Consider the following 20,275-nt stretch of genomic DNA (forward strand, 5'->3'; position numbering starts at 1 on the left):
CTTGTTACCCAGGCTGGAGTGCAATGGCGCGATCGCGGCTCACCGCAACCTCCGCCTCCTGGGTTCAGGCAATTCTCCTGCCTCAGCCTCCTGAGTAGCTGGGATTACAGGCATGCGCCACCGTGCCCAGCTAATTTTTTGTATTTTTAGTAGAGACGGGGTTTCACCATGTTGACCAGGATGGTCTCGATCTCCTCTTGACCTCGTGATCCACCCGCCTCGGCCTCCCAAAGTGCTGGGATTACAGGCTTGAGCCACCGCGCCCGGCCTGTTGTTTTCATTTTCAAACCTTGAAAGTCATTTAGTTACTTTGATGCTTGTACTTGACTGCTTCTGCTGAAGCACTGAGAAGTCTACTGAGTACTATGTACAATAATAGCTGCCGAAAGATTTTTCCCTTCCTCCGTAGTGAAGTAGATCCAAAGTCTCTCAATCAGAGACATACATGAACACCAGATACTAATGAAACAAGGTGGATTCTAATTGGAAGACGTTTTTTCTAATGGTTTTCCTTTGTAATGCCTGATTTTAAATACCTAGGGAATATGTTGAGGGAAATATCAATATTAACACCTAAATCATATGTTAAAGGTAGTTTGCTGCTATGCTTATTTTCAAATATCGAACAGGTTGCCTGAAATTCTCCTTAAATTTATAATCTAATGGGATATACCTTCAAACTTAAAGAATTAATTAAATTAGAATCTCTGGGACCCAGGCATCATTATTTTTAAATGATTATCATTTTATTAATCAGCATTGTTCTTTAATTCTAAAGAATCAGAGTCTGATGAGCAAGATTATCAGGATATGCTGATGTGCATTCAAGTCAGGGAAGTACTGTTGTAAACGGTCAGTCTATCTTTGCTTGCTAGAAGGAGAAAGGGTGCTCTATACACTAGGATATTATGAAGCTTCTTTATATGAGATGATCTTAGTGATAACTTGTTCAGCTCTTATAAAATTGTTGCGCTGGGTGATACTGGCGTGGGATGTTATAATGGATAGAACCTTTTAAAAGGCCATATGAAATTTGTTTTCTAGAGATCATAGACCCTAAAAACTTCAAAGTTGTTCTACTTTTGTTAAGTCATTTGATAGGCATAAGTTGATAAAACTATTGTTTATACAATTTATCTACTGTATAAAGGCAGCAACCTCATTCATTCTGATAGAGAAGGTATTTCTAATTTCTCCTTCCATACACAGTATCTTTTTCTAATTTGAAAGGAGCCATGTAGGCCAACCATTGCTTTTGGATTTCATAGTTAATATGAAGATAGTCCAAAACTTGCTTCTAACATGAGTTAACATTTTTGAGAACACTGCTATATTAGATGACTAAGGTTTTCCCGGTTCATTGGAAAGATTTCTTACGAAGGTTTTATAATATGTACTAAAAATATATCATCAAGATAGAAGAAAACCTGTTCTGGAAGCATAAATTATATTTGCTCTTAAAAAATTAATTTATTACTGGTTTTTGTATTTATTTTTAGTAACAAACCTGTCCATACATCTTTATGTGCATTTGTGGTAATTGTTGTTGTGATGGGGTTAATTTTGTTTTTTTGTTAACATATATGCTAGAAAGCATGATAGAAATGTTTGGAAAACTTAAGTGTTATAAAAAGAAAGCTTTCTTCTGTGTCTCATTTTCTACAACAGCAACCTAGAATCACTTCAGTTAAAAGCTGCAGTAGACAGTTGGAATGCCATAGTGGCAGATGTTAGAAACAAGATTGCATTCCTCAGGGTAAGTCCTGAAATATGTTTAGAGTAAATTGGCTTAATGTTAGAGGTGGTGTAAAGCTAGAAGACATATTAGTAGAAACATTTAAGGAAGAATATATTTTTCCATTTTAGTTATAAGTTTATGCCTTCAGTTTGGTAGTACTTCCATGTGGTTGGCTGTAGGTAACATCCTTGACTCACACATGTAGTCTTGTATATCCTTAGTCAAGAAAATAATAAACTAAAAAATTGTGCCCTCACACCTAGCTTTCCTTGAATTTCAAACCTAACAATGCCCCAAACAAACCTAAATGTTTTGGGTGGGCACAGTGGCTCATGCATATAATCCCAGAATTTTGGGAGCTGAGGTGAGAGGATCACTTGAGCCAGGTGCTCAGGTTGTGGTGAGCTCTGATCATCTCACTGTACTATAGCAGAGTGAGACTGTCTCTAAAACAGAAATTGGAATAAAAACTAAATGTTTTCTTGTATTCTGAGTAATAATGTGTTTACAGAATTAAAAGGAAAATCAAGTAGGTCTGTATTAGTTTTCATTCTAACTTTTCATGTTATTATTCTATAATGCAAAAGAGTAAATTCCTAAGTACTGATGGGACGATGCTACAAAAGATAATCCACTGAGTGTTTATTAATTAATTTTGTTTTAGAACACACATACACACACACATACACGCACATACACACACATACACACACACACACACACAAAGGTTGATATATAATGTTGATTGTTTTGTGATTTCACAACACTATCAGAAAAAACAAGCATTGTCATTAAATTGTGAAATGCCAAGTACTGTATATTTGTCCTGCTCCTTTGGGGGTTTTCACTGTTTCTAAACTCTTTCTTACTCAATCTTTAGTGATGCTTAGCATTTCTGTTGGATTATTCAAACTTTTGGCCTCACAAAACCTGCCCTTCAGAGCACATGTCCTCTGTGCAGAAGTTTCTAAACATTTTGTTTTATAAGACTTTCTTTTCCAGCTCTTTACAAAATAATATGGTAAGCAAAAGTGGGGACAATGCCAAAAAATGTTGAAAGCGTGTTATTAAACTTTCAGGTTGGGCTCTCATTTTTGGCAAAATCCAAGAGAATAAAATATATATGGACCTGGAGCAAGCTAGAGTTAGAGATGTTGAGATAAACACAATGTAGAATTTAATAAGTAATCTTTATAATGTTTCCTTCAGTTTTTAAAACGAACATTTGCAAGTAGTTTAACTCTTTGTTACAAATACATTTTTTTCCTGTTTTTTTTGCCAGTATAATATTTATAGCTCCTTGAATCTTTAATCTCTTTTTATACTTTATATCAGTGTTTCCTATTTTAGAGCTGAAAATTATGGAAACACTAAGGAATTATCACAAGGATCTCTGAATTATCTGTGTCTCTGTTTCTTATTAACCAATAACCACTCCTAAAAATACAACTGTTTACATGTAGGATGGTCTATAGAATTTTTCTTTTCAGTCAGAACCTGTTTTTATATTATTTCTGACAAGTTGGGAACCCATCTTCTATGTTGTATTATTCAAAACTACATCAAGTATTCCCATATTCTGTTTCTTTAAAGTTGTTTGCACTCTAATGTATTTTTACTCTTCTCCTACCAGACACAGTACAATGAACAAATAAACAAAGTAAAGCAAGGATTTGCCTTGAGTACCTTGCCTCCAGTTCAGCTTCCTCCTCCACCACCCAGTCCTGAGATACTGGTAAGAAATAGAACATTTTGAGTAATTGCCCTTTTCATTTTGACAAAATGGTAAGGGCTGTGAAATACTGAATATACAGTATGTTTAATGTGTGTTCAAAATGGAATAGTCACATATTGTGAGTATCAGTTGTAATTATGACCATACCTTCTCATCACCAGTTGATATAATTAGATGGCTGAGGCCTATACAATAGATTGTATCACTGGATTTTAGTGAAGCATTTTATATACATAGAGTAATATTTTCTCATTCATTCTATTTCACCTACTTTGTGGGAGCTAAATGATGAATACTCAGAATTCCCAGTGCCCTCATGTTACCAACTAGATCAGAGGTCCCCAACCCCTGGGCCATGGAGGAGTACACAGCAGGAAGTGAGTGTTGGGTGAGCAAGTGAAACTTTATCTATGTACAGCTGCTCCCCATTTTTCATATTACCACCTGAGCTTCACCTCCTGTCAGATCAGCTGTGGCACTAGATTCTCACAGGAGTGCAAGCCATATTGTGAACTGTGCATGTGAAGGATCTAGATTTTGCGCCCCTTGTGAGAATCTAATGCCTGATGTTCTCATGTCTCCCATCACCTTCAGATGGGACCATCTAGTTGCAGAAAAACAAGCTTGGGGCTACCACTAATTCTATGTTATAGTGAGTTGTATAATTGTTTTATTATATGTTACAGTGTAATAATAATAGAAATAAAGTGCACAATAAATGTAATGGGCTTTAATTCTTCTGAAACCATCTCTGCTTCCAGGTTCGTGAAAAAATTGTCTTCCAGGAAGACAGTCCCTGGGGCCAAAAAGGTTAGGGACCACTGCACTAGATGACTGAAATCTCAGTGTAATACACCTCACCTCTGCATTTCTACTTTAGACTTTCTTTTTGTGAAATTTTATATTCTATTCTACCTTCAACAGGAAGGACAGCTTCCACTTTTGCCCCTTCTCTCCTTGTTGTTAGGGGCCAGGGGATCTTGATCAGATAAACTAATCCCTGTGCTGTATTTCTGGGAAACATAGTACCCTAACCCAGTAAATTCACACAGCTTTCCAAAAGACATTTTACAAGGGTGTCATTAGATGATAATTTTTATTATCCTTAGGAATCTGGGGGTAGGAAAAGAGGAAAAGTGTAAGATATTTAGGGACAGATGACTTTGATATCACCACTCCTGCTTATAATAGAAATCTGAAAATGTTATTTCTCTTCATAGTTGAGTATAACAAAGAACTTAAAAATTATACACCATGGAATACTATGCAGCCATAAAAAACATTGAGTTCCTGTCCTTTGCAGAGACATGGATGAACCTAGAAACCATCATTCTCCACAAACTGACACAAGAACAGAAAACCAAACACCACATGTTTTCACTCATAGGTGGATGATGAACAATGAGAACACTTGGGTACAGGGAAGGGAACAACACTCACAGGGCTGGGTGAGGGGGTGGAAGGGAGAGGAGTGGGGGACAGCATGGAGCAGGTGATAAAGAGGGGGAGGGAGGGAGAACACTGGGAGAAATGCCTGATGTAGGCAACAGGGGGTGGGGGATGGAGACAGCAAACCACCATGGCATGTATTTACCTGTGCAACAATCCTGCAGGATGCAGGATGTGCACATATTCCCCAGGGCACAAATACAATAAAAAAATAAAAATAAAAAAAGAAATGCAGAATTTAGCTTTGCTAATCTACTTTTTCTTATTGAAAGATATCCTTATTAATGTAAACACACCTCCGATTACTTTTTTACTGGATAACTCTGACTTCTCTCCTGATTACTTCATCTTTGTTTGAGTGACATATAGTGAGTAATTAATTCATTTTGTTAATTGGTGACTTCGATGGGAATTCTGTAGTGTAGTACATTTGCCAGCTTGCATGTAAACAGCGAAAAATTATAACTGTTCTCTGTATCTACCTGTGTCAGATTCTCTAGGCTGTGGATCTCAACAGTAGATCTACCTTGCCAGAACAGAATGCATGGAATAAATACATTGTTTCCCTAAAAAATATATATATATCATTTGTATGGAGTTATACTGCTTCAAAAGCAGGATCCATCGCTAAAAGAATTATGTGACATGCACCATGGGCTTTAGTTTGGAATGATAGTATTGCCTTTTATATTTTCGGTCAATTCACTTTCTTTAGGAACACTGGATTATGAACATTATTATTCTAGGCTTAGATCATCATCATACCCAACTACTCTGATAAGGAATGTGTTCCAAAGAAATTCCAAAGATTCCCTGCAGTAACACATATTTTTTGTAGGATATCTAAAAACACTGTTCTCTTTGCCCATATTCAAAATACCACCCTTAGATTGTAGTTCCATGGTTCTTCCATGGAACCCTTCCATGCCTCTAACCATAAAATGGCTCCAGAGACTGTGAAGCTAGATAGAGAGTTGTTGTTTGGTGTTTCCTGGAACCAGACCAGTATAAGCCTTGGCTGTCTGAAACAAGTGATACTCTATAGCCGACAAACATATTCAAACTTGACCTCCATACCCTCTAGATCTTTTTTATCCCGTTGGAGACTTTCTTAGGTCTGACATGTGACGTGTCTTACCCAGATTTAGTTAAGTACAAAAACCCACTAGCAGTTAGACTGTGTGGTAGTTTATTGGCATCCTTTACTAACATTTTGAGGGGTTCACATGTATCTTTTGTGCTTCCTAATTAGGGTCACTGCTGTGCTTGATTAAGCTAATAGTTGTGTTAATGTATAAGCATTGTTGACCACTGAGCATCAGAGGAGAGAGTTTGGGAGAACAGCAGCTAGAAACGTTACAGTGCTATTTGCTATAAATTGAGATGGTATATACAATGGAAGTATACTAATGATGTCTGGGTTCAGATCATAACTTTGTGAAGAGCTATGTTGATCTTGGGAAAATCAGGCTGTTCTAGACTTTTGCTTTCCCATCAGTGAATTAGGAAATTGTACTGGATGATCTGATCACTTCGTTCCATCTATCTCTGGGATTCTAGTGTTATAAGGAGTGGTTATCTGACTTACATAGTAGTCTAACTAAAGAATTCTTTGAAAGTGTGGATTGTTCCCAGTTTTACCCAGTAATTGCATGTGTTTCATTGTTTGTTTGCTTAGAGACAGAGTCTCACTCTGTTGCCCAGGCTGGAGTGTAATGGCACAATCTCTGTGCACTACAACCTCTGCCTCCTGGGTTCAAGCAATTCTCCTGTCTCAGCCTTCCAAGTAGCTGGGACTACAGGCGCCCATCGCCACGGCAGCTAATTTTTATATTTTTGGTAGAGATGGGATTTCACCATGTTAGCCAGGATGGTCTTGATCTCCTGACCTCAAGATCTGCCCGCCTCAGCCTCCCAAAGTGCTGGGATCACAGTCCTCAAGGAAGTGTACCATTAAAAAGATCATGGAGCAGTTATTTAAAATACACAAATCAGTAAATAGGATATATCATATCAATAGAAAAAGGGACAAAAACCACATGACCATTTCAATAGATGCAGAAAAAGCATTTGATAAAATTTAACATACTTTATGATAAAAACTCTCAAAAAACTAGGTATAGGAGGTACATACCTCAACACAATAAAGGCCATATGGGACAGACCCACAGCTACCATTATACTAAATGGAAAGAGGTTTAAAAGTATTTCTTCTGAGATCTGAAACAAGACAAGACGCTTTCACTATTTCTGTTAAAAATAGTACTAGAAGTCCTAGCCAGAGCAGTTAGGCAAGAGAAAGGAATAAAAGACATCCAAATTGGAAAGAAGGGAGTCAGACTGTCCCTTTTTTTGTAGACAAATGATCTCATATATAGAAATTCCCCAACTCCACTTAAAAACTCCTAGAACTAACAAACGAATTTGGTAAAAATTTAGGATACAAAATCAACATGTGAGAATCAAAACATTTCTGTATACTAATAGTGAACAATCTGAAAAAGAAATCAAGAAAATCTCATTTACAATAGCTATAAAAAACAAATATACCTAGAAATAAATTTAACCAAAGAGGAGAAAGATCACTGAAAACTATAAAACATTGTTGAAAACAGCATGGTACTGGTACCAAAACAGAGATATAGACCAATGGAAAAGAACAGAGGCCTTGAAGGCAATGCCACACATCTACAACTATCTGATCTTTGACAAACCTGACAAAAACAAGCAATGGGAAAAGGATTCCCTGTTTAATAAATGGTGTTGGGAAAACTGGCTAGCCATGTGCAGAAAGCAGAAACTGGCCATCCTGACAACTTACACTAAAATTAACTCCAGATGGATTAAAGACTTAAACCTAAGACCTAATACCATAAAAACCCTAGAAGAAAACCTAGGCAAAACCATTCAGGACATAGGCATAGGCAAGGACTTCATGACTGAAACACCAAAAGCATTGGCAACAAAAGCCAAAATAGACAAATGGGACCTAATTAAACTCCACAGCTTCTGTACAGCAAAAGAAACAATCATTAGAGAATGGGAAAAAATTTTTGCAATCTACCCATTTAAGGACTAATATCCAGAATCTACAAAGGACTAAAACAGATTTTCAAGAGAAAAGCAAGCAAGCCCATCAAAAAGTGGGCAAAGGAAATGAACAGACACTTCAAAAGAAGACATATATGAGGCCAAGAAACATGAAAAAATGTTCATTATCACTGGTCACTAGAGAAATGCAAATCAAAACTACATTGAGATATCATCTCAAGCCAGTTAGAATGGCGATCATTAAAAAATCTGGAGACAACAGATGCTGGAGAGGATGAGGAGAAATAGGAACACTTTTATCCTGTTGGTAAGAGTGTAAACTAGTTTAACCATTGTGGAAGACAGTATTTCGCTTCCTCAAGGACCTAGAAATAGAAATTCCATTTGACCCAGCAATCCCATTACTGGGTATATATATCCAAAGGATTATAAATCATTCTATTATTAAAGACACATACACACGAATGTTCATAGCAGCACTGTTTACAATAGCAAAGACCTGGAACCAACCCAAATGCCCATCGACAATAGACTGGACAAGGAAAATGTGGCACATATATACCATGGAATATTATGCAGCCATAAAGATGATGGGTTCGTGTCCTTTGTAGGGAAATGGATGAATCTGGAAACCATCATTCTCAGCAAACTGATGCAAGAACAGAAAATCAAAGACTGCATGTTCTCACTCATAGGCGGGTATTGAAGAATGAGAACACATGGACACAGGGAGTGGAGCATCACACACTGGGGTCTGTTGCGGGGGGAAGGGAGGAACAGTGGGGGTTGATGAGGTTGGGGAGGGATAACATGGGGAGAAATACCAGATGTAGGTGATGGGGGCATGGAGGCAGCAAACCACATTGCCATATGTGTATCTATGTAACAATCCTGCATGGTCTGCACATGTACCCCAGAACCTAAAGTACAATTAAAAAAAATTGATGAAAGAAATTGAGGACACAAAGAAATAGAAAGATATGTCATATTGATAGATAAGAATAATTCAGGGAAATGCAAATCAAAATTACAAGATATCACCTTGCTTTAGTTAGAATAGCTATTATCAAAAAGACAAAAGATATCAAATGTTGGCCAGGATGTGGAGAAAAGATAACCCTTACACACTGTTGGTAGTAATGTAAATTAGCACAGCTATTATGGAAAACAGTGTCAAGGTTCCTCAAAAAAATAAGAATAGAACTACCATATGTTCCAACAATCCTTCTACTGGCTATAGTGGGAAAGGAAATGAAGTCAAGTATCCTGAAGAGACATTTACACTCCCATGTTCATTGCAGCATTAAATACAATTGCTAAGATATGGCATCAATTTAAGTGTCCATAAAGGTTGAATGGATAAAGAAAATGTATATATAAACAATGAAATATTATTTAGTCATAAAAAAGAATGATATCCTGTCATTTGTGACAATATGGATGACCCTCGTGGACATTATGTTAATTAAGCCAGACACAGAAAGACAAATACTGCCTGATCACACACATGTGGAATCTAAAAGAGTTGGTTTCATAGAATTGATGCACAAAACAGTGGTTGTCAGAGACTATGGAGGATAGAGGGAAAGCGAGCATAGCGAGAGGTTGATTGGTCAATGGTTACAATTAGAAAGGAAGGATAAGTTCTGATGTTTTACTAGTAAGATGATTATAGTTAACAGTAAGGTATTGTATATCTCAAAATGGCCAGAAGAGAGGTTTAGATATTACCACCACAAAGAAATGACAAATGAGATAATGGATATGCCAGTTACCCTTTGATTATTAGGCACCGTATACATGTATTAGAACATCACATTGTACCCCACAAATATGTACAATTATATGTCAATTGAAAGTAAAAAAGTGTTAGGTAATAGTGGCTCTCAGAGCAAGACTGTTGACTCAGTACCCACCATTAATTCATTTTTTTAAGACTTCACATGTAAAAAAATTGATACATCTTTGGGAGGCCAAGGTGGGCGGGTCACGAGGTCAAGAGATCGAGACCATCCTGGCCAACATACTGAAACCCCATATCTACTAAAAAATACAAAAATTAGCTGGGTGTGGTGGCATACACCTGTAGTCCCAGCTACTCGGGGGCCTGAGGCAGAAGAATCACTTGAACCCGGGAGATGGAGGTTGCAGTGAGCTGAGATGGCGCCACTGCATTCCAGCCTGGTGACAGAGCAAGAGTCCATTAAAAAAAAAAAATTGATACACATGTAAAAAATAGTATAATGATAATGAACCTCTTCAAACCCAGGAGCCAGCTTCAACATTATCAACCTATTTTCAGCCTTGCTTTATGTCATTCTCTTTTTTTTCTCCACTGGAATATTTTAAAGCAAACCTCAGATATCATACAATTTATCTATTTATACTTTAGGATATATCTTAAAAGATGAGGAACTCCTATTGGATGTAATCATAACACCATTGTCTTACCTAAGAAAATGATAATTTTTAATACCCAGTTAGAATTTATATTTCCCCAGGTGTTTCAAAAATCTCCTTTTCTTACCTAGCAGGCATATAATGTTCTTTCTTTTCAGACAGTGAGAATCAAGTGCCAATCCAGCCTTTCCATTGTAAAGTTCTCCATGAAGTTTTCAATCATTAGAGCTATGTTGCTGTTGCTCGTTTTTTAACTTCAATAACAAATTGTTATTGAACTCCTGTTTTATGCTTTATGCCAGTACTAGGCCTGGAATATCGTACATATTCAATAAATCTACCCGTTTCTCTACTCCAGCCAACAAGGTATCTTTTCCACAGATAGCTGCTAAGAAAGTCTATATTTCCGCAACCCCCTGGGAAGTGTGGTGATACCCACAAGCATATCTGCAAGTCACTATAGCAGAGTTTATCTCCCAGGCCCATCTTACTTCCTCTTCCAACTCTCCTTGGAGCTAAACATTAAGTCAGAATTCATTAAGTATTATCTCCAATAAATGAAGAAAGAAATATTGTCTGTGGATAACTTTGGGGTGTTTTGTGAAATTTCTCATTATCATTATTGCCCACCAATGTGGATAACACTTCTTGAGAATCTCCTTTGCGTAATCTTATGTGATTACAGTTGGGAAGGAAGGATAAAGATTACCTTATCAGACCCTCCCATTTTATAGATTAGAAAATTGATTTCCAAGGTTATTCAGCTAGGTAGAGAGAAATATGACTAGAATCTATTTCTTTTCTCTCTTTTTTAATGTTTTTCTCAGTGTATCTCATTGCCCTTTGTTTTTTGGATATTCATTTATTTAATTTTCTGACATACATTGTTTCCAATGTGCTTTGTTTGCATCTTGAGTTCAAATGAGTGTCCCCCCCATTATTGCTGTATGAATTTAGATGGTTGCGTATGTAAATACATAAATATGTATGGGGTGTTTTGTTTGTTATTATTGTTTATGTTTTCTGTTTTAGATGCAGCAGTTCTTAGGAAGACCCCTTGTGAAAGAATCTTTCTTTAGACCCATACTTACTGTTCCTCAAATGCCTGCAGTTTGCCCAGGAGTCATCTCTGCAACTGGCCAACCTAGAGCCCCCCTGGTAAAAGCTTTCTTGGTGGAATATATGTTAATTAGTGTTTTTATTACTATAGTGGGCTTCCTGAATGAGTATATTCACTTTGTTCCTTTATCTGATATGATAATGGTGGCAGTGGTGGTGGTGGTGGTGATAACTGAATGAGTACTTCCTGTGAAGCACTGTGCTCAGGGTGTTACATATATTATTTCACTGATAATAGCTTAATTTTGGGATACAAAAATAAATGTGTTTTTATACTAGAGAGTCCTTAAAATTATAGCATTGCTTCTGAACAGGCAACGATGCAGGGTAAATTGATTATTTTTAATAGATTTTTTTTGGCATGGTTCTTGGGAAGATTGAAAAGCAAAGAAGCCAAGTCACAACAAACTAAATTATAGCACAAAGCTAAAGAAACTTTTATTTCCACACACATACACGCACATAGTACTACAGTGTATCAACTATATGTATAAACAGATGATATGAATAGCCTCCTCTTGGAACATATACTGTACAGTTATAAATCTTCCCAGCTACAAATAGCCAGATAAAGTTTATCTAAACTTGAAGAAGGAAAACAAATACATTTAAAATTACCAGAATTATCAGTTGTAATCTTGGCAAAGGTAAGCTTCTTTTATTAAAGAAAAATATTCCAAAAGAATGATGTTAGATATAATTAATGAAAATTCTCTAATCTTGAATTTCTTATAAGTATATTTAGGTGCACTTAATTGTTTCTTTTCTTTTCTGGTCCCCATATATTGTTAACAGTTTCCTTTTGAAATATATAGTCAGATGGACTCTGCTTATTAGTGTCGAGACTACCTGTCTACAAACAAATATGTATATAGTCCTTAACATGTTAAATAAGTAGCACATCTTTTTATTATTGTGATATTACAGTGTTAACTCTTGCAGTTTGGTTTCCCACCATTCTATAAGGAACGCAGATAAATTTTTATTGAAAACATTAAAATACGTTAACCTCCTAATAAGATTACTTTCTGATTCCTGTGGTAAAGCTTGACATTGAAACAAATTGAGATTTCTGAGAGGCAGTATTCTGGTTCTCACTTATTAGGCTTTGTACAAATTATTCCAATGACTGCTACTTGTTGCTAGTTTTTCACAAATAATAATCTAATATTCGAAAATAACTCATTAGAGCCTTACATAGAAGGTGCAGCATTTATAATTATTTTAGTAATCAGATGAGCACTCCAAAAATACTCACTTACTATATTATTTAATTAGAATTAAGAAGGAACTACAATAAAATGTGGGGAAAACTGATAGTTTCATAGCCAAGTGTCACTACAACTTCTACACCATCTTTGTCTACCTTGATGAGACATTGGGCAGAGCAATTCTAGTGGTATTCCCATCTTTATTTCATGGTTTGAAAAATTAACTTTACCTTTCTGTCATAAAGGTATATATGTTAATCACAAAATGAAAATAATATAGAAATGTAAGCACATTAGGAAACAAAGTTACTGTGCAGTTTAATCCCTAAGAAATAATCACTTCTTACATATTTTAATTTACAGACCTTTCTCTGTGTATACATATGCATTAAAAAATTTTAATGTAAAAGGAAGTCATATCATAAATCATATGCCACAGACTTTTTAAAAAATCATAATTCATGGACATCTCTTATGCCCAGACATATGAATCTATTTCTAAAAACTTGATTAGATGTGCCATAATTTATTTACTCATTCCTCTATTTACAGACCTCAGGTTGTTTTCAGTTTTCATTGTTAAAAAAAATAGTATTAAACAGCCTTCATGTTTTTCTGTACATGTGTGTAATTACTGAAGCAAGCATGTCTATTTTAAAAATAAGTTTAAATATTTATAAACAATTAGAAATATTGTTTGTATTAGTTAAAAGAAAAACCCTAACAGGGAATGTGTATGCCAGTATTATTCTTCATTCTACCCATTTTCTTTGTCCTATTTTTAAACTAAGTTTAAAACAGTTATGAACAATTAGAAATATTAGTTGAGAGAAAAACTGTAAAAAGAGAATGTGTATGCCAGTACTCTTCTTCATTCTACCCATTTTCTGAGATATAGGAATGTCACTTCTTAATAATTAAACCTAATGGGCTATAACTCTCTGCCCCTTACAGATGACTGGCATAGCCTGGACTCTGCCAGTGCCTGTAGGAGATGCTGTGCCCCCCAGTGCAGGTCTGGGGAGTGATCCCTCCATGATGAATTGGGAGAGAATTACAGACAGGCTGAAAACTGCCTTTCCACAACAGACCAGGTACCTTAGTTTTTATTTACTGGTGGGTACAGATCATATTCTCCAACTTTCATAGCCATAATTGTGGCAATGAAACGTTTTAGAGAAACCTAAAAAACACAAAAAATATACAGATGTTTCCTTACCTTGGCCTTGGTAGGGAAAAAAGAAATTTATCAAGAATGGGCAGTGTTCAATGCTGCACTTCTTCATTAAAAAGTTACCAGTCTCAAATCATGAGAGAATAACTTTAAATTTAGGTTTGCTCATTTACTGAAAGTACAACTAGATATAAACTTACCCAATCTTAATAGCATTAACTGCCATAATTATCTTATCCTATCTCCAAAGTGAATTTTAAGTTGATTGTATGCTATATAAGCCCAAACATCTTCAGGGTTTAGTTTCCTAATGTTCTTTATTTTGAGGATAGTTTCTTTGTTAGAGAACGTAGTAAAAATGCAAGAAATCATGACTTCACTGTGTTTTTCACAGTCTATCTTTAGTAGTAAGATATATAATTCTACTCCTACACAAATGAAGATTCTTTTATCTCAACTTATATCTAAGGAAATAATTCTAGTTTTCACAAGTATTTTTATTTGAATATATTTAATACACATACTGGCATACTTCATTATTAAATTATAGTTTTGTTTTTTTGGTTTTTTTTTTTTGAGATGGAGTTTTACTCTTGTTACCCAGGCTGGAGTGCAATGGCGTGATCTCGGCTCACCGCAACCTCCGCCTCCTGGGTTCAGGCAATTCTCCTGCCTCAGCCTCCTGAGTAGCTGGGATTACATGTGACACCATGCCCAGCTAATTTTTTGTATTTTTAATAGAGACAAGGTTTCTTTATGTTGGTCAGGCTGGTATTGAACTCCCAACCTCAGGTGATCTACCTGCCTCAGCCTCCCGAAGTGCTGGGATTATAGGCATGAGCCACTGTGCCTGGCCTCCTGTTCTGTTTAATCTTTGTTTTCTGAGTTTTACAAAGTACAGCTATTAACACTGATAAGGAAGAGAGAATCCAATAGCAACATAGTTAAAAATGAATATGTTATCCTGAGGAAGAGACCACTTGAGAGAGATGGTATAAAGAGCCCAGTGCATAAATAGGTGGATAAACTTAATTTTTACCTAGTGAGTTCTCAAAAACAAAACCTCTTTTTGGAAAAAAAGATAGTACTAAACTTTATCACTCATGAAAATGTTGAGTATCATTAATGAACACAATTAGGACTTTTCATTTTGATTTAAGATAAATGCGGATGAACCTGTGATCACTTTTTGGATCAAAGACCTAAAGAGTCCTTTCTGTATGCTACATATGAATCATATGCTACGATTTTATATCTCTTCTAGTGGGCACATCCTCAAGGTACTAAGGAAAATCATTACTGCTCTTTTCTTTCCTTGATCTCTTCCAGAAAGGAACTTACAGATTTCTTACGAAAATTGAAAGACGCTCATGGGAAGTCCTTGTCTGGACTGACATTTGATGAAATTGTTTGCAAGATTTCCCAGTTTATTGACCCCAAAAAATCTCAGGTAAAATGGAAAAACAAACAAAAAAAACCCTGTATCTCTCTGTCCTTATCTCTGGTAGTTAGCTGTTTTAAATATCTCCGTAATCTATTCAGAAAATCAGCAACTTGTAATCATATTAAATCATTTATTGGCAGTAAATAAGTTCAGCTTAACAAATGGTATCAGAAGTCTTTTTGAAATACCTATCACTGAATCATTCTAGAATAAAACTGACCTCCTTGAAATTTGCTCTAGTTATTTTGAATGAGTCTAAAGAGGGAGATATTTTTCTAATTTTCTTGAAAGATTTATTTTAATTAAAATAGAATTATTTTTGTTTTTACCTAGCTCTGAAGATATAAGTATTGCCATAATTTTGTTCAAGATTTCTCATGATTCTGATTGTTTAGCCATTTGCTAGTTCTCACTATGCCCCATTCTGTGCTAATGTGTCGGTTCTTACTATTTTAGGACAATTCTGAAAAAATAAACATTATATTCTTATTTTCAGAGTCAAGGAAAATCAGTGTCAAATGGTAATTGTGTTTCACCTAGTCATTCTCCATCACAGCCTAATGCTGCCCAGCCTCCAAAACCAGCCTGGCGGCCCCTCACTTCACAAAGTTCTGCCACATGGGAAGGAGCCAATAAGCCAGTGAGACTGACATTGTTGATTCTGTACACATTTAGATTTGGGAGGGAAAAAATGAGCTAAATTTAACATATTCTATATTTTCCCTAGGATGAGGAAGAGGAGGAAGAAGAGCCTTGTGTGATCTGTCATGAGAATCTGTCTCCAGAAAACCTTTCAGTTTTGCCTTGTGCTCACAAATTCCATGCTCAGGTAACCCTTTAAATTTTCCCATTGATCAGCTATGTGAGATTTATATGCCTTACTTACTATCATATACATGCATCATTATTTATTGTTGTCTCAGGAGTTCCACTGAGTATGACTCTGAGCTTTTGGGTGCCACACAGAAACATGCCTTTCCCATACATAGCCATGGATTTGCACTGTGCTTTCTCAGATCTCCATCCACCCACAGAAGAAGGGGACAATGTTGATATTCATATGGTACACAGTAGGCAGTTCCTTTGAACAGAACTGGGACAGACGTCAATTGACGTGGTAGTTTAGTGGCAGAACTAGTAACAGCACCACTTGAGACTGACATGTTATAAATACCATATAGTGTCCTTTGTCCATAATTAATGACAGCCGCTATCATAAAGCATAAGACTTAGCAGTCTGTTCAGGCTCCTATATTTGCTTTTGAAAGATGCTCAGGCTTGAGGTTTGATGTTAGAAAAATGTGTGGTTGGCATGTCTTTTGTTGATTCTTGGCATTTATATAGATTAACTTCTGGTGTTACTGCCATGCAGTTACTATTGATATATAATTTATGATCCAAGTCCTCTGCTGCAGATATGTAATTTGACACAGGAAAAGATAATCATACAAAAGAAAGGTTTTTCAGGGAAGTGAACAATAGCCAATTCAGTCAACCCATGTTTTTAAGACATCATTTCAAAGATATGATATGTGGTACCTGGTACAGACTTATACTTTGCATTTGCTTTGATATGAAGAGAGATCCACAAAATGCCTAATCCCAAAAGTTCTCCAGGAAAGATCCTTAGCTGTTGACTTTCCCCTTTGAAGTTTATAAGGTCCTATAATTTGGAAAATATATGTTCAACAAAACTTATCTTATTCTTTGCCATTGCCCATGAGTAGAAAGCACATAATTCATTTATGTTATTTTTTATGGCTATAGTTAGTGGGCCTATTATATATAGTGCTTAATATTAATCCTCTCTCATCTGACCCACCCCTCCATTATTTATATAGGGAAAAATGATTTGTTTTTGGAGAGTCAGTATTCAAGCAAATGACTTAACCGATAGTTCATGGTCAAAAATTACTATCATTATCACCGAAGAAAACAATCTGAGAAGTATATTTGTCATTTAGGGATTTTAACTGCAAACACCATAAGCATTTCATACCAAGTACTAGAGACTTTCACAGATTAGTTATGACTTTTTCTGGATTATAAATGAGAACAGTATATAATAAACCAAAGAAAGAATATAGCAAGTTTCTCTAATTTCTTTGTCAGGAGGAATTGCTAGTCATCTTGAAAATGGGGGTTGGAGAAATAATTTCTAATAGAATAAACTGGCTAAAAGATATTGTGCATTCACCACCTATTTTGCTCAGCAAACCATAGGAAGTGCCATGTTTGCAGCAATTGTCTTGACAAGCCATAGGGTAAGGCTTTAAAGATCCACCCAAAGAAGTGACAACTGCCTTTGCTAGGCTAAATTTAAGAGACTGACATAAATCTTTTTGCTCCTTAGTGCATTAGACCATGGTTGATGCAACAGGGGACATGTCCAACCTGCAGACTCCACGTTTTGCTACCAGAAGAATTCCCTGGTCACCCTAGCCGGCAGTTGCCCAAGATCTGATATAAGGTGGGGGGTGCCTATGCAGGGGAAGCTCAGTTTTCAGACTCCAAAATTTAGATCTGCCTTTTATTATGAGCTGCTTGTGTAAGTGGTGTAAAGCTGTGTGCTCTTCAATACAGTGCTAAAGAAGCCAGCTAATCTTATCAAAACAGCAGCCAAAGAAGTCAGGACAAATCTTCGTGACTTGTGAACTGAACTGAAGGGGCTTGAAGCAGATGGAATTGTAATAGTTACACTATATTTGCTCTTATCTTAGTAGGTTTTTTTTTGTAATGGAAACATGATAACTGTTAGTATATTTCTTAGGATGTTTTGATGTTTTTTCTTGTCTTTTTAAAATTCTTATTTCACTCATCCTTTACTCTCCCCTCAAGTATTCTACACTATAATTTTCTGAAATAAATTTAAGCAAGAGGAAAAGGGAAATAGTAAGGAAGTAGGAAAATCACACAGAAATTCGTATTCCTTCTAACTTTTTTTTTTTTTTTGAGACAGAGTTTTGCTCTTGTTGCCCAGGCTGGAGTGCAATGGCGGGATCTTGGCTCACTGCAACCTCCACCTCCCAGGTTCAAGCAGTTCTCTCGTCTCAGCCTCCCAGGTAGCTGGGATTACAGGTGCATGCCACCATGCCCTATATTTTTAGTAGAGACAGGGCTTCATCATATTGTTCATGCTGGTCTTGAATTTCTGACCTCAGGTGATCCACCCGCCTCAGCCTCCCAAAGTGCTGGGATTACAGGCATGAGCCACTGTGCCCAGCACCTCCTAACTTTTAAAACCTTCTTAAAAATATAATTGACTTAAGTTTTATCTCAATATTCCCCATTCTTTTATATCCTCTTACATAGGCACCCACGAAGAGATTATGAGCTACTTGAAGGTAGAGGGCATACAGTGGTGTGTCAGAGCTGGCTTATAATGGTTTGTGAGTAGCAATCATTCATTTGAGGAGTTTTGTGAGACAGTTGTCAAATTGTTGGTAGCTTGAAATCTGCCACAGTTGGAGGATTTATACCGTAGAAATTGGTAAATGCTCTAAGTGAAGACCCACCTTTCCCTCAAGAGCTAGTTGTGAAACCTTTACCAGCACACCAGTAGACCTTGTCTAAAACTTCTTTGTGTTCCCAGTGCCTTGCCCAGTAGCTACAGGATAAATTTTACCAGAATCAGAAATCAGGAAGTGGTAAGAAAAGGAGTTAATATGCAAACTAAATTATTCACTCAATTGAATAATTGAGATCTTCTGTTCCTTGGACTTTAATCATTTGCATTTTGGAGAAATTTTTTTTCTGCTTTAAAAGTCTGTAATTTCACTTTCTTATGTCAGAAGAGGAGAAAACTATTTGTCCGTAGTTGCTTTTTGTGACAAAGTTAATACACACTAAGATAAGTTACATATCTAAAGCTTGTCACTAAGAATTTTCATTTTTAGGGGTAAAAAATCTATTTTGAAAATAGTGTTGTGTGAATTGTGTAAGTGTTGTACATGTCTCTGGTTTCAGAATTAAAAGAATTCAGAGTTACCATGTGAGATCAATGTCCTTTGGTTTGTATTCACAGTTTCATTTAATTTATGAGGAAGAATAAATATTTCCTGACTCAAAAGCAATTTTACCTGTATATTTCAATCCAAATATATTTTGAAAGTACTTTAAATCTCTATTCAAAACATCTGCTTCTGTAATTGTATGTTAAACATATTCTTCTGTAATGAGAATAGACTGGAACATGTAAGGGAAAAATATCAGAAAATGATGGCAGTCATCTAGAGATTTAAAATACCAAGAATGTCTTAGAATTGCAGAATTTAGAATTTATAGAGCCCCACCTTGTCTAGCACCTTGTATTAGTCCGTTTTCATGCTGCTGATAAAAACGTCCTTGAGACTGGGCAATTTACAAAAGAGATTTGATGGACTTAACAGTTCCACATGACTGGGAAGGCCTCACAATCATGGTGGAAGGCAAAGAGGAGCAAGTCACATCTTCATGGATGGCAGCAGACAAGGAAAGAGAGCGTGTGCAGGGAAGCTTCCATTTTTAAAACCATCAGATCAGACCAGGTGCAGTGGCTCATCCCTGTAATCCCAGCACTTTGGGAGGCTGAGGCAGGTGGATCAAGAGTTCAGGAGTTCAAGACCAGCCTGACCAATATGGTGAAACCCCATCTCTATTAACAATACAAAAATTAGTTGGGCATGGTGGCACACACCTGTAGTCCCAGCTACTTGGGAGGCTGAGGAAGGAGAATTGCTTGAACTTGGGAGGAGGCAGAGCTTGCGGTGAGCCAAGATTGTGCTACTGCACTCCAGCCTGGGTGACAGAGGGGAACTCTGTCCAAAAAAGAAAAAAAACAAAAACAAAAAACCATCAGATCTTGTGAGACTCACTCACTATCATGAGAACAGCGTGGGAAAGACCCACTCCCATGATTCAGTTATTTCCCAGGTCCCTCCCACAACACGGAATTACGGTAGCTACAAGATGACAT

The 20,275-nt window shown here is 36.4% G+C and overlaps 1 protein-coding gene across 9 annotated transcripts in view; it reads left to right on the forward strand.

The window, feature by feature from the left end:
• Positions 1-19,394, forward strand: part of DZIP3 (DAZ interacting zinc finger protein 3) — a 99,823-nt gene extending 80,429 nt beyond the window's left edge. For all 9 annotated transcript variants that reach the window (XM_008982517.5, XM_078350172.1, XM_078350174.1 and 6 more), the window contains 8 exons: positions 1,669-1,756; positions 3,372-3,473; positions 11,406-11,531; positions 13,658-13,797; positions 15,207-15,327; positions 15,818-15,961; positions 16,049-16,150; positions 17,675-19,394. In XM_008982517.5, coding sequence (XP_008980765.1) covers positions 1,669-1,756; positions 3,372-3,473; positions 11,406-11,531; positions 13,658-13,797; positions 15,207-15,327; positions 15,818-15,961; positions 16,049-16,150; positions 17,675-17,785 — 934 coding nt within the window. In that variant the 3' untranslated portion in view covers positions 17,786-19,394. The remainder of the gene's footprint in view (positions 1-1,668; positions 1,757-3,371; positions 3,474-11,405; positions 11,532-13,657; positions 13,798-15,206; positions 15,328-15,817; positions 15,962-16,048; positions 16,151-17,674) is intronic.
• The last annotated feature ends 881 nt before the right edge of the window (positions 19,395-20,275 follow it).

Source organism: Callithrix jacchus, chromosome 15 (assembly GCF_049354715.1).
Source record: "Callithrix jacchus isolate 240 chromosome 15, calJac240_pri, whole genome shotgun sequence".
Lineage (NCBI taxonomy): Eukaryota > Metazoa > Chordata > Mammalia > Primates > Cebidae > Callithrix > Callithrix jacchus.